The sequence below is a fragment of the Juglans regia genome, chromosome 1 (assembly GCF_001411555.2).
Source record: "Juglans regia cultivar Chandler chromosome 1, Walnut 2.0, whole genome shotgun sequence".
Taxonomy (NCBI): domain Eukaryota; kingdom Viridiplantae; phylum Streptophyta; class Magnoliopsida; order Fagales; family Juglandaceae; genus Juglans; species Juglans regia.
In genome coordinates this window covers 14,164,704-14,190,381 of record NC_049901.1, presented here as the reverse complement: position 1 = coordinate 14,190,381, position 25,678 = coordinate 14,164,704, and the positions used below count along the sequence as shown (strand labels likewise).

Sequence of the window (25,678 nt, the reverse complement as noted above, 5' to 3'; positions counted from 1 at the left end):
CAGCAACCTGCATGCACCTGAAAAGCTAGGTAGGGCCTAGGGAGAAAATTCTTTACAACATGAAAGGAAAGTCCCGGTCCCAACCTCGCATTTAAATACATCTCAATACTGTTTTTGACACAGTACTATTTAATTATTTGATCAACGGCATCACATGAGTTTTCATAATTAACGTCCGTAAACTGGCCGCCAGTAGCCGGTGGCATAGATGCTCTGAATCTCTGATGTGAAAAGAACACGTGAAAATAGTTTAGTACTACTCTTTCAGTCTCTTTCTTCCTTTATATACTAGTCATTGAAGCCATACAATCCCACCTATACCATGGCTTGGACATGGACGATAATTCCAGTAATAGTTATGCTTGCAGGTTATCTCTTGCGAGAGTGCGCATGGAAAAGCAGGAACCAGAGTAAAAAATTGCCACCTGGTCCAAGAAGGTTTCCTGTTTTTGGAAACCTTCATTTGTTAATGGGGGAATTCCCTCATCGAGATCTACATCGGCTAGCTCAAAAACATGGCCCTATCATGTACTTGCGCTTGGGCTTGAAACCTGCCATTGTTGCCTCCTCCGCTCAAGCGGCCGAGCTGTTCCTCAAAGCACATGACCACGTGTTTGCTAGTAGACCAACCTTGGAGACAGCAAAGCACATCTCTTATGACCAAAAGAGCTTGGTCCTTGCTCCGTATGGCTCTTACTGGCGCAACATACGCAAGATGTGCTCCTTGGAACTGCTTACTAGCCATAAAATGAATTCTTTCAGATCCATGAGAAAAGAAGAGCTTGGTCTACTGATAAACTTTCTTCAAGAGGCTGCTACTAACTGTGTTGTTGTTGATCTCAGTGCCAAAGTTTTCTCTCTCAACGCCAATATGGCTTGCCGTATGGTGGTTGGGAAAAAGTACATGGACAGTGATCTTGGTTTGAGGGGGTTCAAGGCTGTAATCCAAGAGGTGATGCAGTTATCAGCAGCTCCTAACCTAGCTGATTGCATTCCTTTTATTGCTTCCCTCGACTGTCAGGGGTTGACACGACGCATGAAGGCAGTTAGCAAGACCATTAACGACTTTTTGGAGAAGATCATAGATGAGCATGTCCAATCCAAGGACGAAAATAAGACAAATGACTTCGTTGATGCCATGCTGAACTTAGTGGGATCTAAAGAATTAGCGTACAATATTGAACGGTCCAACATCAAAGCCATAACTTTGGTATTTTTTTTATAATCTTATGCGCGCAGTCAAACTCTTTAAGTGTGGAATTACGTAGTTTTACATATAATGTGATTTCCAGTAATTTTTCATTAATTAGTAACTCTACTGCATTAATTTCCTGATGATGATTTCCTTTCAGGACATGCTGGTTGCCTCAGTGGACACTTCGGCAACAGCAATTGAGTGGGTACTCTCAGAACTCATGAAGCATCCGCGCGTGATGAAGAAACTTCAAAAGGAGCTGGAAAATGTGGTGGGCTTGGAGAGGATGGTAGAGGAAGCAGACTTGGATAGGTTGGAGTACTTGGACATGGTTGTAAAGGAAACCTTCAGGGTACATCCAGTAGCACCACTTTTGATTCCTCACCAGGGCATGAAAGATTGCACCGTTAATGGTTTCCACATACCAAGGAACTCTAGAATCCTGATAAACACATGGGCAATTGGGAGAGACCCAAGTGTTTGGAATGATGCAGAAGTGTTCTTCCCAGAAAGGTTTGTTGGGAGTAGCATTGATCTCAGGGGACGCGACTTCGAACTCCTCCCATTTGGCTCCGGCAGAAGAGGTTGCCCAGGGATGCAGATGGGCCTACTAGTTGTACGGCTGGTGATTGCACAACTTATCCATTGCTTTGATTGGGAGCTTCCTGATAACATGCTCCCAACTGATTTGGACATGACTGAGGAGTTTGGTCTTTCAGCTCCTAGAGCCAAGCATCTACTTGCCATTCCGGCTTATCGCCTGCACGAATAAGAATTTCGGGTTCTTATTTTTGTTTCTGCTGTCTAAAAATAACGTGCACGCGCGTTCAATGTCTGGGTTTGCTGTTAAGTTGTCTTTAATTATTCATTATGGACTATATTTTCTGCTGCGGTACTCACTTCTTTGAACTGATCTTTAAGCAAAAGGCCAGCCGCGTATTGATGGATTAAAAACTTGATCTTTGCTACACAACCTCCACCACACTCCACACTCCATACTTTTTTAAATTTTTTAAATTTTTAATATTTTTTTTAAATTTTTTTTGAGTTTATTCTTTTTAAATTATTTTAAATTTTTTATTCATTATTTATATAATAAATATTTAATAAAAGAAAAAAATAATAAAAATTAAAAATAATGTGAAGTGTGGAGGTTGTATGAATATTAAGAGGTTGAGTAGATTTTTTGTTAAAAACTGGAGTTTATGTGCATGTGAAAGAGTGCACAATTAAGGCTGCGTGCTGACGTTGAGTTGACATCAATTGAATTTAATTATTTATAATTAATAATAAATTAAGTAGTAGAAGAAGTTATGTAAGATTTATCTAAATTAAATTTAAATTATATTTAGATATTAAGATGAGTTTGATACTTTTTATGAGAATTTAAAAAATATTATAAATACTATATATAAAAATATATTAAATTAAAAAAAATTATAATTCTACATATAAAGAAATTTTAAATTAAAATAAATATAATGATTTAAAAATTAAATAATTAAATATTAAATTTAACTTAAAATTAAATTAAATTCAGATAAATTTAACAACCAAACTAATCCTAATTCATATAAACTTCGTAAAGAAGCTGTGAATTAGTAGTACGGTTTGCCTGTACGTAAAATACCTAATTCAAAGAGTGTTGAATGTAACAAAGCAGCGATGGACCTGGAAAGGCGTGACATCGTGTCCAGTATCCTATCACGTCTTCTCAGCTATTCTGAAGTGAATAATGTTGACAAATCAGGTAAAAAAGAAACAATAAAAAAAGAAAAGAAAAGAGGGATCAATTTAACTTATACATAAAAATGAAGCTTCCAGCGAGGCAGGTGTGAATCTAATTTTAAGACCATATACCAACTTAAAATTTACACCCACACATACATATTTAATTTTATCTCTCTCTCCCAACTCGATGTCTGCAACCCCCCTCTCTCAAGTATGTATATACAGTGATGATTTTGATCTGTTATGAAACGTAGTAGATTTGAGATTGTCCAGCAGTTTTACAGCTTCACAATTAGGAAAATAGCCAATCCAAACAGCTTTCTTATTGCAATTAGAAAGAACAGGAGAACCAAATAAGCCCCCATAACAATGCAAACAAATCACTGAGGAAAATGCTGAGGAAAACAAGGCAAGGCGCAAAAAGTAGTAGCACTCATCCCCCAAACTAGTATGCAACAATGAGAGAGAAGCTTAAGATATATGTTGGACTAAGATTTGAGAAGCAACAATGGGTTTTATTGTTGACTGTTTCTCACGAAGACCGTTCGTGAGAACGAGTCTTTAGCTTCCTTAAGTTTAGGAGCCCTTGAAGTGGTCCACTCTGACTTATTCAACATAGAAACTGATCTCATGATAAATTGAGCATGTGAGACACGTAACACCGAAACTTGATGGAGGCTTCAACTATAAATATTGTGTTTGGTCCCCAGACTCACTCTCTCAATTCCCTTCAGTCTTATACCATCTAAATAGAGTGGAGTAAAGTTTGGAAGTGCCAAACACCAGTGAGAAACACAGCAAACCAGTGAAGAGCATCAATGGCTAGAGGTACTGTTCTTGGCATTAAAACCTGTCAATTCTCGTTTCTAAAGTGTTATTCCGCATTATAGAATCGTTTTAAGCTTTCATGTGGTATCATAACCCCGTTTTATCTTTGCCTTGGTGTTTAAAACACATGCTCTGTTCATCTCTGTTTTGGCCGAAAGTTTTTGAGAAATTTTAAAATTTGATTTTTTTGATGTTTTTTATTTGAAAGAAGTTTAGAAATCACTTAGAAATAGTTTTTCTAAATTTTCTGTGATTAAAAACATGTTTTTTGACGTGAAAATGGTCCCAAAAATCTTGTTCTGCAAGCTGTCTGGAGGTTGAAGACGACCAAAACGACATATAGTTTTCAGCCTTATTGAAAACGACATGTCGTTTAGTGGGGGAAGTCTGTCATTCAATGTTGGTAAACGACACGTCGTTTTCAGTTTGGTGAAAACGACATGTTCTTTAGTTCGCAGACATTTGTTCAGTATAGAGATAAACGACATGTCATTTTTAGTTTTTATGTTGTTTTCAGTTTTGGTAGGAACGACATGTCGTTTAGTTGAGTCTCAATCATTCCGAATGGTGAAAAATGATTTCAGTTTTATAAAAATGACATGTCGTTTATGTGGCTTGTTTTCATTTTAAACAATAAAGGAAAACGACACGTTGTTTTTTAGTTTTGGAAAAATGACATGTCGTTTTAATTGGCTAGTTTAAAAAAAAATTCCACTTTTATAGATGGTCTGGAAAGTGGGTTTTTGGGTCCATGCCCTTTATGCTTATATTTTTTATTTGATGCAATTTGGATAATTGTTGTGCAAATTTATTTATTATGCTTGTATTTTTGCATGAATTGATTAAATTTGCTCTATATTGATATATGTAATTTTTTGGATGAATATATAGTTAAAGGCATGTAATTAAATGTTATGCATAATATTATAATTTTGATTGTGCAATATTTATGCTTATATTATGAATATTTTGTGCATAATTATAACATGTTAGTATTAGTTAAAATTATGTAATTCATAATATTAAGCTAGCCTTATGCAATTTAATGTCTAGTGATCCTTATAATTTTAATTAATTAGAAAATAGCCACAACATCTTTAATTAAGTAAAATTATTATGATTAATTAGGATCACATAAATAATATTAGACATTAATTGTAATTAATTATACCTAATATAATAAATTTTATCCCACAAGAATTTTTATTATATTTATATTATTAATTAGGATAAAATATCAAGTTATTCATAAATTACTCATATGAATTATGAATTTAGTAAATAATTTGATAGTTTTATCATAAAAGTTTAATCTAAAATAGAATATACATCAAATCATAATATACCCTTTAGAATTAGGAATTAAGTAAATAATTTGATAAGATTATATCATAAAGATTAATTGAATCTACTTGAATTAAAAATTTAGCCCACAGGCAATTTTGTGTCTTAGATTCAATTTTTAAGCATGATTTACATTGGTAAAACATGAATATTTATTTAGGCCTCAATTTTAACGTAAGCATGTAATCTATAATTTTATGTAGTTGAACAACCTGCAAATTTCTCTGATATTCATTATGATATCCCTGAACTTAAGGGAGATAACTATAAGGTCTAGAAGGAGAGAGTTCTTCTTCATTTAGGGTGGATGGACATAGACTATACTATTAGGAAATACGAACCAACAGTACTCACTGATACTAGTAATGCAGCGGCCATCGCATTTTATGAGCAATGGGAGCAATCTAATCGATTCAGCATGATGTTCATTAAGACTAGAATTTCTGCTGGTATTCATGGTTTTGTCGATCAACATAAAAAAGTCCGAGACTTGCTAAAAGTCATTGATGAACAATTTGTCATTTCAGACAAGGCACTAGCAAGCACCTTAATCATGAAGTTCTCATCCATAAGGCTCACCAGTGTGAAAGGTTTGCGTGAGCACATCATGTAAATGAGGAACAATATGGCTCAATTGAAGAAACTCGAGATTGAAATGTCAGAGTCCTTCCTGGTGCACTACATCCTGAACACCCTCCTGCATCAATATGGACCATTCGAAATCTCATACAACACACATAAGGATAAATGATCAATTAATGAACTCATGACCATGTGTGTTCAAGAGGAAGTGAGATTAATGATGGAACAGAGTGAAAGTGCAATGTTGGCAACGCGTGGAAAAGGCAAATCTCAAGCCAATCAGAAAGGAAAAGGTAAAATACCTCCCCAATGTGGTATTAAGAAAGATTCTAGGTATTTCTTCTAGGGACACATAAAGAAGAAATGGACCAAGTTTCAGAAATGACTTGCAGACAAAGGTAATCATACCTCACTTGTTTGTTATGAATTTAATATGGTTAATGTCAATATTAACACATGGTGGATTGATTTTGGATCAACAATCCACATTTCAAATTCCTTGCAGGGTTTGCAAAACCTAAGGAAGACAGTGAGAAGTGAGTGAAGTATCTTATCAGGAAATAAGATGGGCTCGCATGTGGAAGCTGTATGAACTTGCTATTTAATTCTATCTAGTGGTTTTGTTTTAAAATTGAAAAATACCTTTTATGTTCTAAGTTTCTCTAGAAACTTGATTTCAGTTTCAAGACTAGTACCTTTTGAATATTCCTTTAATTTTTCAAATTCACCATTCAGTTTATTTTATAAATCTGATTGTGTTGTAAATGATACTTTGTCTGATAGTCTTTACTGCATTAATTTACAAAATATTACCACTTATGATTCAATGCATGTTCACACTAGCACTAAAAGATGTGTTATTAATGAGGATTCCTCTAAATTATGGCACTGAAAATTAGGTTATATCTCCATAGATATAATTAAAAGATTAGTAAATGAATGGGTACTTAATACCCTGGATTTTACTGATTTTGAGGCTTCTGTGGACTGCATTAAAGGAAAGCAGACCAACAAGTCAAAGAAAGGTGCCAATAGGAGTTCAGACATATTAGAGATCATACATACTGATATATGTAGTCCAGACATGGACTCACATGTTTAGAAATACTTCATTTATTTTATAGATGATTATTCACAATATATGTATATCTATATACTTCATAACAAGAACGAAGCAATATATGCCTTTAAAATCTTTAAGGCTGAAATAGAAAAACAATGCGATAAACAAATTAAGATCATGAGATCAGATAGAGGTGGAAAATATTATGGTAGATACACAGAGAATGGACAAGCACCTGGGCCATTTGCAAAGTTTCTTCAAGAGTATGAGATTGTTGCCCAATACACCATGCCTGGTTCACCGGACCAGAATGGTGTAGCAGAAAGAAGAAACCGAACATTATTGGACATGGTGCAGAGTATGTTTAGCAGCTCCAATATTCCTAAATCATTGTGGGCTGAAACACTTAAAACGACAGTGTATATATTAAACTAAGTTCCAACCAAGACTGTTCCTAAAACGCCATTTGAATTATGGAAATGTTAGAAACCGAGTTTGCGACATATGCGCGTTTAGGGATGCCCGTCTGAGGTAAGAATTTATAATCCACAAGAGAAGAAACTAGACCTAAGGACCATTAGTGAGTATTTCATTGGATATGCTGAAAGGTCTAAAGGTTACAGATTTTATTCTCCATCTCACAGTACTAGGATTGTGGAATCAAGAAATGCAAAGTTTCTTGAAAATGACTTGATCAGTGGGAGCGATCAAATCAGGAACATAGTTTATGAGAATGATCATTCAGAATCTCAACCTTCCACCTCAAGTGATAGATTGGTTATTGTTTACAGCACCCCTCAAGTACAAACTAGTGTTGAACAACCAATCGTTGAAGTTCCACAAGCTGCTGACGACATTCCAGTAGATCGGGTAGTTCAAGAGTTGCCAACAACTTTTGAACAACAAGTTGAATCACATACTTCTCAGGAAGATGATGGTACAACATTAAAAAGATCTATTAGTGCAAGGAGATTAGCAATTCCTAATGATTATGTTGTGTATCTAGAAGAATCTGACTATAATATTGGAGTTGAAAATGATTCCGAGTTCTTTTCACAAGTCATGAGTTGTAAAAAATCAGAATTATGGAACAATGTCATGCAGGAAGAGATGAATTCTATGAAAAGTATTGAAGTCTGGGATCTTGTTGATTTAACTAATGGTGTAAAAGCCATTGGATGTAAATGGGTCTTTAAAACTAACAAAGACTCATTAGGCAACATTGAAAGATATAAGACAAGACTCATTGCTAAGGGATTCATTTAGAAAGAAGGAATTGATTATACAGAGACTTTCTCTTCTGTATCTAAGAAATATTACTTGTGTATTATTTTGGTATTAGTAGCCCATTTTGACTTAGAGTTGCAATAAATGGATGTGAAAACAACATTTCTCAATGAAAATCTAGAGGATGAGGTTTACATGAAACAGCCTGAAGGATTCATCTCTAGTGATGGTGAGCAATTGGTTTGCAAACTCAAGAAATCCATATATGGTTTAAAACAAGCATCCTGCTAATGATATTTGAAATTCCATAATGTAATTTCTTCATTCGGTTTTGTAGAAAATGTTATGTATCAATGTATATACCAGAGGGTCAATGGGAGTAAAATCTGTTTTCTTGTTTTATATATGGATGACATTTTGCTAGCAACCAATGATAAGAGTTTATTGCATGAGGTGAAACAATTCATTTTTAAAAATTTTGATATAAAGGATATGGGTGAGGCATCTTATGTCATTGGCATTAAGATCCATAGAGACAGATTTCGAGGTATCTTGGGTCTATCTCAGGAAACCTATATTAATAAAGTTTTAGAGAGATTCCGGATGAAGGATTGTTCACCAAGTGTAGCCCCCATTGTGAAGGGTGATAAGTTCAATTTGAACCAATGCCCAAAGAACGACCTTGAAAGGAAACCTATCGCCAAAGAACATTCCATATGCTTCTGCTGTCGGAAGCCTAATGTATGCTCAGGTCTGTACAAGACCTGACATTGCATTTGCTGTGGGAATGTTGGGACGATATCAGAGTGATCCAGGTTTAGACCACTAGAGAGCTGCAAAGAAAGTAATGAGGTATCTTCAAGGAACCAAAGAATACATACTTATGTATAGACGAACGGATAATCTGGAAGTAATTGACTACTCAGATTCTGACTTTGCTGACTGTATTGATTCACACAAATCAACATCAAGATACATATTTTTGATGGCCGGTGGAGCTGTATCATGGAGGAGAGCAAACTTTGACTGCTACTTCCACTATGGAAGCCGAGTTCGTCTCTTGTTTTGAGGTTACTTCACATGGTGTATGGCTTAAGAGTTTCATTTCTGGACTTAGAATTATGGATTCTATCTCTAGGCCATTGAGAATGTATTGCAACAATTCAGCTGCTATTTTTATGGTTAAGAACAACAAAAGTGGGAGTCGAAGTAAATATATCGACATTAAATATTTAGTCATAAGGGAATGTGTTAAAGAAAAAAAAGTGGTCATTGAGCACGTCAGCACTGAACTAATGATTGCTGATCATTTGACTAAGGGCATGCCATTGTTGAAATTCAAGGATCATGTAGTGAACATGAGACTTGGTTCCATTATGTAATTTTTTATTGTATGAACAATGTTATTTTAATGAAATTCTTAAATATTTTGATATTTTTTCTCATATTGATGTGCACCTTAATTTATTTTTTGAGAAAAACTCATCTGTGTTGGACCAAGAATAAACATTGGGTTTATTCAATAAGAAATTGTTTCTACATAAATTATAATGTTTAAGAAATAAATACATGATAATATATGGAAGGTAATACTCGTCATTAGAGGACCTATCGCCATAATTCATGTATTTATTACTTAAATGCAGATTATCGATGGGTTTAAGATGAAATATTAGAATAGAAGTGTGGACCAAGTGGGAGAATGTTGACAGTTTCTCACAGAGACCATTCGTGAGAACGAGTCTTTAGCTTCCTTAAGTTTAGGAGCCCTTGAAGTGGTCCACTCTGACTTATTCATCATGTAGAAACTGATCTGATGATAAGCTGAGCACGTTGGACACGTAGCACCGAAACTTAATGGAAGCTTCGGCTATAAATACTATGTTTGGTCTCCAAACTCACTCACTCAATTCTCTTCAGTCTTACACCATCTAAATAGAGTGTAGTAGAGTTTGGAAGTGCCTAACACCAGTGAGAAACGCAGCAAATCAGTGAAGAGCATCAATGGCTAGAGGTACTGTTCTTGACATTAAAATCTGTCGATTCTCGTTTCTAAAGTGTTATTCTACACTATAGAATCGTTTTAAGCTTTCATTTATTTCAAAGAAGAGTTAATGTTTTCTCGAAGCACTTAAATTTAGATGATTTTCTGTTATGGTCTGAGTGATAATTTTCTGCTATAAAACATATAGAAGAACTCTTACATTTAGATGATTTTCTACAACTCCCTCCCACGCGTAGAAAATGATCTAAATATTTATATGTAGAAATGAGGTATTGGGTAAATGGAAGTTTCAAGCAAGAGAAGGTGGTAGGCGTATTTTAGAGAGAGAAAATGCATATTTTAGAGAGAGATGGGGTGTTGCAGGCGTTGGGGGTGGGAAAAGAGATAAAAATAAAATAAAATCATGTGGACGTAAATTTTAATTTGATATGCGCTCTACATGGTAGATTTGTATTGACTAGTGTAAGTTAGATTTCCACCAGACCGGAACTTTTCTCTTAAATCAAAGATAAAGCTCATTACACTATTTATCATGACAGACTTCAGTGATTGATTTGACCATCATGGGATTAGGGTAATCGACTCGAGAGCTAGCTGAACATATATAGGAAGTCCAACATGGCATCAGTTGAGTTGCTGAAGTATACAACCAAATTGATAGACACACGGGCCCCCGCGTGTGTGGATCATGATTACTCATTAGACCATGATAAGACAAATCAAAGTCTAACAACTTTCATCGTGACTAATGGCAATAAAAATTAAAGTTATTGTTTAGAACCTTGTGCGACTGCCAATTGAGGAAAAAGCCTCTCCTCAGCCACTGTTTAGAATCAGTCATTGCACACAGTTTTTTTTCCTTCCCTACTCCTAATCTGCTATGTTTCATAGCAAACAAATGATCTGCATCTCGTCATGGTAAGAATCTTCTTCAAATTGGATTTTTGGAGTTTTTATATTCTGGTATATAAAGCTAATTCTTTTGCAACTCTTTTAATGATCAATGGATTTTTGACTTCATTCTGGTTATATATAAGAGCTTGTGATTAGGATGACGTTGTTTCATGCCTTTCTTATCTAGTTTTCATGAATCTGATTTTCTGTATAATGTATGTATATTTGAAAATAAGTAGTAGAGTAATAATGGCTTTTCATATATCTGGTTTTCTGTATAATGTATGTATAATCTGGTTTTATTGAAGTAGTAGAGTAATGGGTTTTGCAACTATATAGTGCTTTACATAACTTTCAAATCACTTTCAATATGATGATCCTGAGTATTGTGAAGTCATTATTTACTTATAAAAAAAAAGTATTGTGAAGTCATTATAATTGCTATTAATAAACCCCACTAAGGCTTCTAAAATGGTTATAGACTTCATTGGACTTTTCTCTGTGTGTTTAATTATTGTGAATTCATTATAATTTATATCAATAAACCCCACTAAGGCTTCTAAAAATGGTTATAGACTTTATTGACGGAATGATTACTTCACCAAATGGACTTCATGCCTTTTAACTCAAAAATAAAAAAAAGTTAGATTCTACATTTGGTTCTATGACTTTTCAACTCAAGAAATCAAATAACCAATCAAGTCATATATGTTGGCACATGCTAATAATAGATTGTTCAATCATAGATTTTTTAATTTTATAGTTGCCATCTTAGGCTAAGAACCTTGGTAATCGTTGGAGTATAGCTGCTATAATTGTTCCAGTTAACATTTGCTCACGGGTAAAGATGGTATGATTATTGTCTTGGTATTGAAGCGCTTTAATTTTCCCATTGTTTTAATTCTCATAGAGTAAGAGATGTCAGTCTCATTCTTTTAGGAGCAGTTTCCTTGCTACAATGATGTATATATTTTTTAATTCCAGGAATACACGTCAAAGAAAAAAGTAGATATACTAGTGCTTTTCAAATTTTCCAAAAACAACCTAAACAGGTCTTCCAACAACAATAATTGGATACAGCTTGCAAGAAATGGTTTTTCAAATGAGAACTTAATAAAAGAAGTCGGACACGAACATGTGTATAAGGGTCAACATAAAGATGGGCAGCAAAGTTCATTGTAGCAAAGGGAAGATAAACTAAGAGAGCGAGAGAGGGAAATGCTCATCAGGTTGAGCTCAAACAAAATTTTGGAAAGGTTGAGAACATAAGTACACGAATATTATTGAATTTATACTATGTTGTATCAATTGTAATAGATTTTGCTTTGTTCGGATAAACTATAGGGCACATGTAAATCGGTGGATATTTTCTTTATTTTTCTTCTATGGATCAATTGTAAAATGTACTTCCCCTTGAATTGGGCAAAGCCGGATTAGATACTTGACCATGCATCTTTTGTAAAAGGGGAGAGCTACTATGAAGGCTATAAAAAAAATCAGTCTTTTTTGTCATTTTTCTTAATATGCTGAGCTATACAGATTTTTTCTTAATTTGTTTTCATCACTTTTGAGTTTATCTAAAACATTCTTGATAATATTTTTTTCTCAATCTATTATACACTGGATGATAAGTGGAACAAAAACTACACCCTCTATATAGATTTATCTCAATCTATTATACACACAGGATGAAAACTGAACAAAAATCTGCATAAGCTATATAGATTTTTTCCTAAACTCATGCATGTACAAAAACAAATTAGCTGAACTGGCATTGAAGCATGATTTATTTCATATACAAGTTTTGTATGATAAACTTTACAAAATGTACTCCCATTTCTTGATTTGGACACAAAACCTTGAATCACACATACACCTGGACATAATCCACAACTCAATATACACAACTGGACACAAACAGCTACACAAACTACAATATTTATTTACACAAGCTGCCAATATTTATGTCCACAAACAGCTACACCATGTCTTGACAAAGCCAGGGCAGACACAGTTGATGCAGAAACTTGGATATTTTTTTGCCAGAATTTTTGTGTAGGCATTCATGGTTGCTTTTGAGACTGTATAGGCAGATAGAAAAGTTGGCCACCCTTTGGATGCCAGAGAACCTTCTTTAAAATCTTTTAGACACTCCTTCAACAGCTCATCCATTTTTTCTTCAATAAGTTTTTTAGCATCACGTAAAATTCCTTCAGCCCATTTATTTTGAATGCACTAAAACAGACAAGTAAAAAGGTTTTTTTTTTTTTTTTAATAAACTAATATAAGATAAATAACATAATGTACAAAAGCCAAATAATCCAAAAGACTAGTTACTTTTCAGCATTTTCCCAAAGTGAATTCAAGTTAATAAATAATTGTTGGCTGGTAGACTTAGCATGATCAGATAATGAGATGAATTAACCATGGTATGTGTTTCACCCATTTTACAATGATCTAAAATTCAATTTGAGTAATCTGCTACAGGTCCAACTTACCTGAAATTCACATCTTCCAAAGTAATGTAAAACTCTGTCAAGTTTCTTTAGAAGGTGCTAACAATGTGTTTCTAAAGGTAGAATGTGCTACAAAAAGAGCAAGAAAAAAAAACAAAAAGAAAAAAAAAAGAAAAAGAAAAAGAAAAAATCCATTAATTCATCTGGTTTGGCCAGTTACAAACAAAAGACCATATCCATTAATTCAACATTTTGTCTTCGCTTCCAATTTAGTCAATTTTAGTCAATCCGAAGTTTGCACCACAAAACCATTCAAAATACTGGGTGAATGTTTACCAAAGTTCAAGACTAGATATGAAAAATGGCAGAAACAGACAGATCAGATATTGAAAGCCATAATGAGGAAAATTTGTCTAATGATAAACTAGAAAAGGAACACAAAAATGAGTAATGATGAAACTTTAATAGTCAAAATACTCCATCATTAAACCAATCTGCACATAACTAACATCCTTAATTTCTTTAGACAAAATTCAAGCAAAGTACCCCAAACAGTTATGAAGTATGGTAAATTTTAGTAAGAGAAAGGAAAGAAACAAACCTCTGCATGGATCATGCTACCAACGTACGTACACATGGATCAAGCCACCAAAGACACATTTAACCAACATAAACATGGATCATGCAACCTAAAACCCTCTACATGTAGACCAGTCGGCTCATGCTACCAAAAACCCTCTCTAGAATATACAAAAATTCTTAAAACAACATAATCTCCACAAACTGCACCACAGGGCATACTGAGTTTAAGATAGACATATAATCTCCAGAAAGATAGACATATAGCCTCTCCACAAAGACTCATTTAAGAGATTTGACATGCCAATGAAGGAAAATATGTGGCCCATTTAGCATCCTAGCAAGTGCTTCTAAGTTTAGGGAGGTGAAGATACGGTGCTCTCTATTGATAAAGCATATAGATATTCATCTTTTTCAGTACATATCTTTACAATCAAGTATGTTGGGTGTAAAACTTCTTTACTTCTAGGTCATTGCAAACAGAGCAGCTGAGATTATTGGCCATAAGCGTGGTGAAACGTTTGTGCACCCTAATGATCATGTCAACATATCACAATCTTCTAATGACACTTTCCCTACTGTAAGCCTTTTGAGCTCTTTTATGTCTTGGCCTATATCTAAAGCCGATGTGCAGGTGATTTTATTTTAAACAGCGTCATTTTTAATGCATTATGCCATTCACCTAGTTTCTTGCTATCTTTTTTTTAAGTAGTATTGTTTTCTTCTTCTCTAGGTAATGCATATCACAACTTCAATGGAAATAAATTCAAGATTATAGCCAATTTTAAGACACAAAGACTACATTCAAGATTAATGTTGGTTTCTTCCTTCACAAACTCATTGACTAGTGAAATCAAGTGGGTTTTCCTGATCTAATACCATATATAGCAAGACTATGAAATTCTAAAAATTTGCAAGCATCTCCATGCACTAAGCCCCAAAATTTACAATACTCATCTCACATAATCCATAACACAAACAAACTTATCTCCCTTCACCTCTCTCACGTACCATAGCAGAAACCATAATACAGAAGGAAGAAATGGTGGTGAAAACCATAATACAGAAGGAAAGAGTTACCTAGGAAGCTGGGCAGAGGGTGGAGAAACAGCCATGAACTGGAGACCCGGGGCGCTCGGCAGAGGTGAGATGAACTCAGGGTGCTGGGTAGAGGGAAGGGCGTTGGGCAGACGAGTGGAGGGGTGAACGTGGAGTGGATTTGAGAAAATTTGAAATGACCTCTTCTTCACGTAAAACGCGTGTTTCAGGCAAGGGGAAAAAATCTATAGATCCTTAGTTCCATGTTTCATACAGAAGCATATTCAAAATGCTAGGTTTCCAACTTCGTCGGTGCCACTCCACGATTCATAGAGAAGAAGAAGATTCGTGGGTTTTGTGAGGAAAATTGAGGGATTCACAGTGAAGAAGAAGGGGGTTTTAGATGAGCTCGTGGGAGGCGAGACACCATTCAACGACCTTGTGAGGAGTGGCGGCGCTAGGCAGACTAACAATTTTGATAAAATCAGAATGACTTGCAGTAAAGCAAGTAAAGCAAAGCAGAGAGTTGAAGAAGAATTCTGTATATTGATCTAGCGTATTACAATGTACATGGCTTTCTATGTATAGTAATTACAAAAGGAATAAAGGGAATCTTTTCTAACTAACTTGTACAAAAAATCCATAACAGAATTACAAGTCTTTTATTCTAGAATCATCTTTGTTCTGCTCACTGTGCATTGTTGAGTAGTGATCTAATCTGGCTTGAGTGGAATGTTGTGATGGCTGCCGTGTGGTCTCTAACATCCCCCCACAAGATGGATAGTGTAGGCTTGCTACCCGCATGGTGCGGGGCGGGGGGTGCCCTTCCCCGCACCCCGCTCCGCACCATGCGGGGTTGGGGATTTTCTCCCCGCCCCCCGCCTCGGTGCCGGGGGGCGGGGGAAAAACCCCCATCCGCCCCGCCCCCGGCCATTATATTAAAAAAAAAATTTTTTTGGTCTAAAAATATTTTTTTAGACCAAAATTATAATATAATTTAAATAATAAATTAAAATTTATAAATATAAAAAAATTTAAACTCATTAGAGTTTGATTTTGGATTGATTTGGCCTCCTAGGCCAATTTTTATATAGGAGACCAAGGCAATACAATAGTCATCCTTAAGCAATGTGGGACTTAGTAGTAAGTCCCACATTGCTTAAGGATGACTATTGTATTGCCTTGGTCTCCTATATAAATATTGGCCTAGGAGGCCAAAACAATCCAATGACTTGAATATAATTTTAAGTCTTTTATAAATTGTGTATATCTATATATAATATATTTATTTAATATATATAAATAATTTTTTTTTTTTAATGTGGTAGGGGGGGTGAGGGGCCTATGCCCTCTTTATGCGGGGCGGAAGCCAGGCGGGGCAGCGGGGGCGGGGCCCCGCTGCCCACCCCTAGGATAGTGTATGTCAATTACTCCCATCTTGAGCAAAATGGAATAAAAGGATGGAGAATGATGAGCCTTAGTAAGTATGTCAGCCAATTGTGAAGTAGATGGTGTGTATGTAGTGGCAATGAGACCCTCTTGAATTTTATCTCGAATTAGATGACAATCTAATTCAATATGTTTGGTCCTCTCATGAAAAACAGGATTTGAGGCAATAAAGAGGGCAGACTTACTGTCACAATGAAGAATGGCTGGCTGAGGATGAGAAATCGTGAGGTCAGTAAGTAAATATCTTAACCAAACAAGTTCACAAGAGGCAGCAGCCATGGAGCGATACTCTGCTTCAGCAGAGTTGCGATATATAGTTGTTTGTTTCTTGCATTTCCATGAGATGAGTGACTTACACACAATAGCCTGTGGTTGACCTCCGTGTATCAGGGCATGAAGCCCAATCAGAATCACAGTATGAAGTGAGCTGATAGATTGAAGATGAAGGGAAAAATAAGCCCTGGCTAGGGGACTTCTTCACATAGCGCAGGATTTTGTGGGCAACTTGAAGATGTGGGACACGAGGAGAACTCATGTGTTGGCTGAGCAAGTTAATTGAGAATTGCAAGTCGGCCGTGTGATGCTTAGGTAAAGAAGACGTCTAATGAGTCTTCTGAACTCAGATGGATCATGAAGTATCTTGCCTTCATCTTTGCTGAATTTGAGATTCGGGTCCATAGGAATTAAGCTAGGCTTGCAACCAATTAAACCAGTATCATGTAAGATGTCAAGAGTGTATTTCCTTTGGCATAATTGAATCCCATTTGAAGTCCTAGCTACCTCTAATCCGAGAAAGTACTTGAGGGTACCGAGGTCTTTAATTTTGAATCTTGACTCAAGAAAAACTTTGAGTGCAGAAATTTCATGAGAATTATTTGAAGCCAAAACTATATCGTCTACATACACGAGTAATGCTATAAAATATGGACCATACCCTTTTGTAAAGAGGCTATAATCAGCTTGGGATTGAGTAAAACCAAAGTGTAACAAGGAAGAAGAGAATTTGATATACCATAGTCGGGAAGCCTGTTTAAGGCCATATAAACTCTTGTTCAACTTGCAAACTTTGTTGGGACTTTGAATGGAATAGCCAGGAGGTATCTTTATGTATACCTCTTCCTCCAAATTGCCATATAGAAAGGCATTATTAACATCAAATTGTTGGAGAATCCCATCCGAGTGTCTTTATGTATATCTCTTCCTCCAAACTAAGCGTGCCTTGTGCCTCTCAATTGTCCCATCCGAGTTGTATTTAATTTTATAGACCCATTTTGAACCAATGGCCTTCTTTCCAATAGGCAGATCAATGATATCCCAAGTTTTGTTTAGTTGCAAAGCAGCAATTTCATTATCCATTGCTTTGCGCCAATATAAACTCTTCACAACTTGTGCATAAATGTGTGGTTTAGTATGAGTAAGGATGGAAGTGGCAAAGGCAGCATGATTGGGTGATAATTTGTCATGGCATAAAATAGAACTTATTGGATAAGGATGAGAAGAGAGTGAATTACCTTTTACCTTGGAGCTTGATGGAGAAACAGTGGGCATGGTAACCTGTTGACAGTAGTAGTCATGGAGGTAAGAGGTGGGTTTCTTTGGTCTGTTTGAGCATTAGGGGTGGAGGTTGGATTTGTGAAGAGGTGTCTTCAAAAGGAGATGTAGAGACAGGTTGCTATGATGGTAAGTGTTCTGGTATGGGGTCAGATTGAGAAAGAGTGGAAGATGGTATGTTTTCGGGTATGGGGTTAGATTGAGGAAGAGTTGGAGATGTCGTGTGGTCTGGTATGGGTTCAGATTGAAAATGAGGGGAAGGAATAATGGTTTCTAGGGCTAGAGAGGGGAATTGAAGTGAAGAGGATGTTTGTGAGTCAGGGGTGGTAATGACATTTTTGTAGGGAAAGAGGTGCTTATAAAAAATAACGTCTCTTGAGTGAAAAACAGACTTACTCTCCAGATCGAGTAATTTGTATCCTTTAATGCCAAAGGGGTACCTAAGTAGGATGCATGCTTTTGCTCTGGAATCAAATTTGTGGCGATTGTTTTAAAGTTGAGGCATAGCAAAAACAGCCAAAATTTCTTAAATGGGTGTAGGTTGGTTTGACTTGGAATAGAAGTTCATATGGTGTCAGATTTTGTAAATTGGGAGAAGGCGTTCTATTGATAAGGTATGTGGCAGTTAGGATGCATTCATTCCAAAAGGATGTGGGAATTCCAGATTGGAATTTTAAGGCTCGGGCAACGTTAAAAATATGTTGGTGTTTCCGTTCGACAATCCCAATTTGTTGGGGGCTCTCAACACAACTTTGTTGATGGACTATCCCTTGTTGCATGTAGAAATTGTCATTGAGAAGTCATTCTCATTATCAGACCGAATCACTTTAACTTTGGTGTGAAATTGTGTTTCAACTAAAGAACAAAAGGATTGAATGAAGTTTCTTGTTTGAGATTTGTTGTTCATTAAATAAACCCATGTTGATCTTGAGAAGTCATCTACTACTGTTAAAAAATATTTGGATCTATCATGTGCCATTTGGGCACAAGGTCCCCAAATGTCACAATGAATTAGATCAAATGGTTTTGGTGCACGGTTGGAGCTGACAGGAAAAGGTAAACAATGATGTTTGGAGAAATGGCAAGTATAACAAGGAACATTATGTTTTAGATTTGGTAAATATTGTTGTAACAAAGATAAACGTGAGTATGATAAATGACCCATTCTACAATGCCATAAACTGTAATCAGAGATAACAGAAGCAGAATTGGGAGTGGGGTTTTGTGGAAATATGGAAAGAATAGATGAGAGGGTAGTGGGAGACACGTCTATCAACTGAAGATGGTATAAACCATTGTGAGCCTCACCTTTCCAGATCGTGCTCCAAGAGAAAAGGTCCTGCACATAACACGCATTATTAAGAAAAATAAAGCAACAGTTAAGGTCATGAGTGAATTTCTTGGCTGAGAGAAGATTGAACTTAAAAGATGGGATGCATAAGACATCCTTGAGAGTGAGATTGTGATTGAGTGGAACAATTCCTTTGTGAGCAACATCAGCATGGTTGCCTTTGGGGAATTTAACTTGAAAATCAACTTTGGTAGGTAAAAAGGTATAAATGGAGGTGCAACAGATCCACCTGTGTCAATAATCCATGGAATATGTTGTGAAGAGGCCGGTGCTGTGTGAGAGGCTGAGAAACAAGAAAAAATACCAGACATAGTGGTGGCAGAGGTACAATTATAGGAATCAATGGGCTGAGCTTGTTTAGCAATCTGCTGTGTAGCCTGAGATTGGAGCTAAGTAATGAGATGTTGATATTAAGTTTTGTGAGAGCAGCTTGTGATTCCTCAGAGATTTGTTCTCTGTTGGAGAGGCTACTTTGGTTAGCTAATGATGGGTTAGAACCTTTGTTTCGAGTGGCCAATTTATGGCTTGGTGGATAGCCATGGAGTTTGTAGCATCTATCAACAATATGGCCAACAATGTTGCAATGGGTGCAGGTGGGTTTTTCAAGGTGGGGATTGGCTTTAAAACATTTTTCTTAAGAATGCCCAGAGATTTTGCAAAAGGAGCAAAAGAGTTTTTCTCTCCTTTAAGAACCAAACTGTTTTGGGCTATCTCGGTTGGATGGAAAATAGGTTTTAGCAACCATAGTAAGAGTGTCATGAAGACTATGGGTTTAAGAAGAGCATAAACTTCACTCAAGATAGGGGTGGGTTTAAGAAGAATGATTTGAGCTTTGATATTGGTGAATGAATCATTAAGTCTCATGAGGAACTTCATCATCCAGTCACATTGTTGATTTTCAATGATAGGTTTCATAGCACCACAGGTACAAGATGGTATGATTTCAAAATTAAGAAGTTCATCAAATAAACTCTTTAATTTCAAGAAATAGAGACTAACAGAGTCATCTCCTCTTTGAGTAAGAGAGTGGATGGATTGTTTTAATTTGTAAATCCGTGGGCCATTGTTTTGTGCAAAACGTTGTTCTAACTCTAGCCTTAGGGCATGAGCATTCTCACATACACAACACTGTTTTTGAGTTCAAGGGACATTGCATTTTGTAGCCAAGTTACAACCATGTCATTACATTCAAGCCATGGTTCTAACAGAGTAGAGTTTAGGGTAGTCAGTTCATGAAGCGTACCATCAATGAAGCTCAGTTTCTTCTTGATTTGAAGAGATCTACGGATGGTACGAGCCCAAGAGTGATAGTTTTCTGCTGCGAGGAGATGAGTGGTAAGTAAGGTTTCAGGTCCATCGTTTGGATTAAGGAAGTAAGGGCTGGAGGGGTCTTTAGGGTTGGTATTGGAAGGAGGGGGATTGTTAACAAATGAATCAGTTTTCTCGGAGGCCATGGATGGCTTTTGATACCATAACAGTTTTGATAAAATCAGAATGACTTGCAATAAAACAAGTAAAGCAAAGTAGAGAGTTGAAGAAGAATTCTATATATTGATCTAGCGTATTACAATGTACATGGCTTTTTATTTATAGTAATTACAAAAGGAATAAAGTGAATCTTTTCTAACTAATTTGTACAGACAATCCATAACAGAATTACAATTCTTTTATTCTAGAATCATCTTTGTTCTGCTGACTGTGCATTGTTGAGTAGTGATCTGATCTGGCTTGAGTGGAACGCTGTGATGGATGTCATGTGGTCTCTAACACAAACGGGGGAGCTAAGCGAGGTGGCGCTAAATAGAGGGATGGCGTCATGGGGTGGCACTGGGCAAAAGGAGGCGACGCGAGGGAGGAGGAGAGGTTTCGCGGGATGGGATGAAAACTTTGAATGGGAAGAAAAGAAAACGGGAAGAGAGAGAAAAATATAAAAAGGGCAGTGAAAAAAAATAGCAGCCACATGGGGTATGCAATGTGTCCACTGCTACAGTAGTTTCTCCCTAGAATAACTCGGCAATTAATTCCGAATGACCATTACTGCTTAGAATTAGGTTTTCTCTTATCATTTTAAGGATTTATTATGTCTAGATCACCTTAAAATGTATTTCATCCGGTGTGAGCGGACTGTTTCCTCAATATATATACCTCAGAGTACATAGTTTTCTAGAGAGAAAACAATAAAGTTTTTCTCAAAGTGAGAACAATAGATCATATCAATCTTGATTGACAAATCTTTTGTTAATTGAGAAACATCGTCTGATCGTATTGAACTTCGATATCTGCATGCATGAGATGATCTTAGATCACCAAAACCATCCAATCGCTTCATCAGTTTTGAGGATTAAGATAGAGATTAATGAATACTTCTATGGGAATTATTAGGACCGAAAAAAAGAGAGGTAAGCATGCTGAGCATGCATGGTGTTCACGCATGTGACTCAATTAGTGAACAAGCTTGTTGGGATATCATGCATGGATAAATGTTTTTTTGCTACAAGATGGGGTCATTGGGAATATGTTTATCCCAAAATATGATTTGTTGGGATAGTAAGTAGCTAGTCCCAACAAATATCAACGTTAGTATTGCATAATTGCCACCAAAAATTGTCATCCCAAAACTACTCTAGTCATGAACTAGGGAAGTGGAAAAACTTTATGGGTCCAAACATTTGAACAAATGCTTCATGGATAATGGCTCTTTTCCTACCAAAGCCTCCATGGATTAATGGAATATTTGCCACCACAATCGTCTGGTTGGCAACATATTTTCCTACGGATAAAAATAGGTATTTCTGCAAGATGTTGTCGTGGCAAAAAGATAGCTTTTGCCATGAAATGAGACTTTGGTAGGTAATATATTATTGGCCATGAATTATATGCCACGAGCGAGCCACCAGAAAAATTGGTGGGAAAAGTTTTTTCCTGATAAAAACAAACTTGTTCCGCCCATTGTCATTCGTGGCAAAAACTGCAATATGTTGTAGTGAAGTAAGATTAACAACACAGCATGATGAAGATTGAAGATCATCATGCGAAGTGAGTTTTTCTATAATTACGAGTTCTTTAAATATTATACTTATGCTTTTGTAATTAGTAGTTAAGCCAATAGACCATCTAGACAAGTCTTAATTGGGGTCTTTCCCGTAGTGATTTATTTTGAATCATCTCAATTCATTTGTTTTCACAATACATCTCAACTCATCTCATCTCATCTAATTATTACAATTTTTTTAAATTTCAACACAAAATAAAATAAATAATTCAACTTTTCTAAATTTTCCATAATAAAATAAATAAATTAACTTTTTCAAATCCGAAAATAAAAATAATATTAAAAAAATATATTCTAACAATATTTTATTAAATTTTTTAATTTTAATTTCAATTCATCTTATCTCATCTCATTTGCAAAAATAAACGAGGCTATTGTTCCTTTAACATTGGGATTTATTTTGAGCCATATATTAATAATGTGTAGGTTATTTACAACATGCACAAATCACTACATGCAAAATTACATTTTAGGGATGAAAACTTTCATTCAAAAGGTTTCAATCTCATTCTAAAAGTATTATGGGATGAGGTTTTTTTCGTCCCCAGTTCATCCCAAAAAGTCTTTTGGTTTTTTTAGATGAAATTTAAATTTTCCATTAGAAAATATTCGAATGGATCTTTATTAACTTCGTCCCTAATAATAGTTCAAACGTCAAAAACTAAAAGACCGTTTGAATGGATTTTTGTTTACTAGTCGCAAATGATATTTTTTTGCCAATTTTAATCATTGGAAATGATCATTTGCGGTCAATTTTAGTTGCCAAAAATAATTATTTGCAGATGATTTTTTTTTTTTTTGCCGCATCTAAAACTATATATATATATATATATATATATATATCCAAAAAAACTTAATTAAGCCTACTCGTGATTTCCATACAGCCAGAGTAATATGAGAGGAAATATTATATACATGTTGATAATTCCAAAATATTCATGTTTCTATGTACATGAATGCCTTTAAATACAAATAAATACTTGCAACACAAGTCTAATATAGGTGCCCTATCGCTAATTAATAAGTCTCCTAACATAGCAAATCACTCGTAATTAAAAACTTGCAAACAATATAAATTAATTTAATCTGATCAGCATCACCAAACAAAGTCCAATGTCCATGAGTCTAACATCAACAAGATCAGCACATGATAATCAGCAAGAATAAAAGATCAAAATTAACCAACAACAAGCAAAATGATTATGCAAATTGCAATGAATAAAAACAATACCAGAGCATTAGCATTTGTGTAGCCAAATCATGTAAATGCAAATTAAAATTTAACTAACAACCCCATAAATTTTCTACAATAGAAGAGGCAAAGGCAAATTTTTTGCTTACAAGCTACAATAATTCTACATATTTGTATGGTTATTGTTTCTCATCCATTGAATAATTTATGTCCCCTCCCACTCCGACTCTCTCTCTCGGCAAAACAAATTCTTTGCTAACAAGGCAAATTTATTTTATTTTAATTATAATTCTTTATTTAATAATTTAATTTAAGTATAATTTGATCATTAATTAACATATGATAAGTAGAATTGCAAAATATGAAAAACAAATTAGAAAACAAATATTAGTAATATGAAATTAATAATATCTTATTATTATTTTGACAAATAAATAGATAATCTAATATGAGAATCTCTCTTAAATGGAATAGGTAAAAAGCAAAACATGTATAGCTAAATTTTAATTTTGCCTTTGCCTATTCCAATACTAACACTCTTACAATGTATATGTAAGGGTGAAAGTTGGACAATCTGGATCGGAGAAACCGACCGCACCGGTTGGTTCAGTCCAGACCAGATCGACTCGAGACCAAGATCAGTCGGTCTCGGTCCCTGAAATAGAGGACCGAGACTTTTCAATCCGGTCCCGGTCCTAGGGTTTCCTACCCCAGACCGAACTGGATCGACCGATTTTAACAATGTATATATTTTATATATATATTATTTATGTAATAATTGTATAATTAATTATGTAATTTTTATCTAACTATCACCATTAAAAATATAAAATTTTAAATATATTATTAATAAATTAATATTCTATTAATTAACTAATGTATAATATTAAATAATTAACTATATAGTAATTATATAAGTTAAGAATGTAACTTTCATCTAATTTATTATCATTGACTGTATAAAATAGTTTTTTCTTGAGTTAGTTACATAATTCTACATTAATAATTCACTTAATTTTAATTTAGTATTTTAAATAAATTTTTTTATTAATTTATTTGTTAAAAAAAAAAGGAAAAAATTAATTGAGCCGGACCGATAACCACCGGTCCATCACCCCCGGACTGGACCAATTTACACCCCTCTGTATATGCAAGCGAAGTGATTGCCAACATATCCAAAACAAATTGGTCAGTGTGATATCAACTCAAATGTAAATGGTATATGGGCTGGTTATGTATTTGTACATGATTCTCCTACTATAGGAATTAAATAGAAGTTGAGAGTGTTAGGTACCTTTTGGATAGTGAGTTGATATGAGATTAGTTGAAATAAAAGTTGAAAGTGAAATAAAATATTGTTAGAATATTATTATTGTTTTGAAATTTAAAAAAGTGTAATTTTTTATTATATTTTATGTAAAAATTTAAAAAAATTTTAATGATGAGATACGATGAGATGAAATAATTCTTGTATCCAAATCGGGCCGACTGTGTTTGGATGGTAAGGTTAGCTGAGATTATTTGAGTTCATCTATGAATAATAATGAGTTTAAATGGTTGAGTGGGTTTTGCAAGTCCATTAAAATGTGTTTGAATGTCTTTGGATGTATGAAATAGGATGTGATATATTTAACATTTTATGGGAAGTTGAAAATATTATGGTTCCTATCAATAATTGGTTTGTTGTTATAATGATTGAATAACTATTTTATTTATATATTGTAGTAATAAATAACAAATATTATTTAGAAATTCACCCCATGCATGTAAACATTAATTTCCCACAATGTTTTGTCCAAAATTTACTCAATTCGAAATTTATAAATATTTTAAATGTTGTCAATTATGAAGACAACATTCTCATGCTCCCATTTTATTCCAAAATTGGTTTTCACAACAACGTTTTACTAATAAAAGAACAATATTTTATCTTGATATATATTGACCCAATTTACTGATGGAATAATTATTTTACTTATGTCTTTTACTAATAAATAAAAAATATTATGAAAAGAAAAATCCTCCGATGCAAATAAGAAATCCATTCCCATGCATATTTCTAGTACCCAAATTAATTTATTTAATTCAAATTTGTTAGAAATAGTACGAGCAAATTCATAAAATCCAGTATTTGTTCTTCT

The 25,678-nt window shown here is 34.8% G+C and overlaps 1 protein-coding gene across 1 annotated transcript; it reads left to right on the top strand.

The window, feature by feature from the left end:
* Nucleotides 1–319: 319 nt before the first annotated feature.
* Nucleotides 320–2,121, top strand: LOC108982627 (cytochrome P450 71AU50-like). Its single transcript, XM_018954066.2, has 2 exons — nt 320–1,210; nt 1,353–2,121. The coding sequence occupies exons 1-2, from the start codon at nt 323–325 to the stop codon at nt 1,965–1,967; spliced, it is 1,503 nt and encodes a 500-aa protein (XP_018809611.1). The 5' UTR covers nt 320–322; the 3' UTR covers nt 1,968–2,121.
* Nucleotides 2,122–25,678: the final 23,557 nt, after the last annotated feature.

Bases quoted from the DNA above. Each gene is read 5' to 3' on its own strand.
- LOC108982627 (XM_018954066.2), top strand. From the start codon at position 323: ATGGCTTGGACATGGACGATAATTCCAGTAATAGTTATGCTTGCAGGT. The intron at 1,211-1,352 runs GTATTTTTTTTA...ATTTCCTTTCAG, and splicing joins ACATCAAAGCCATAACTTTG to GACATGCTGGTTGCCTCAGT.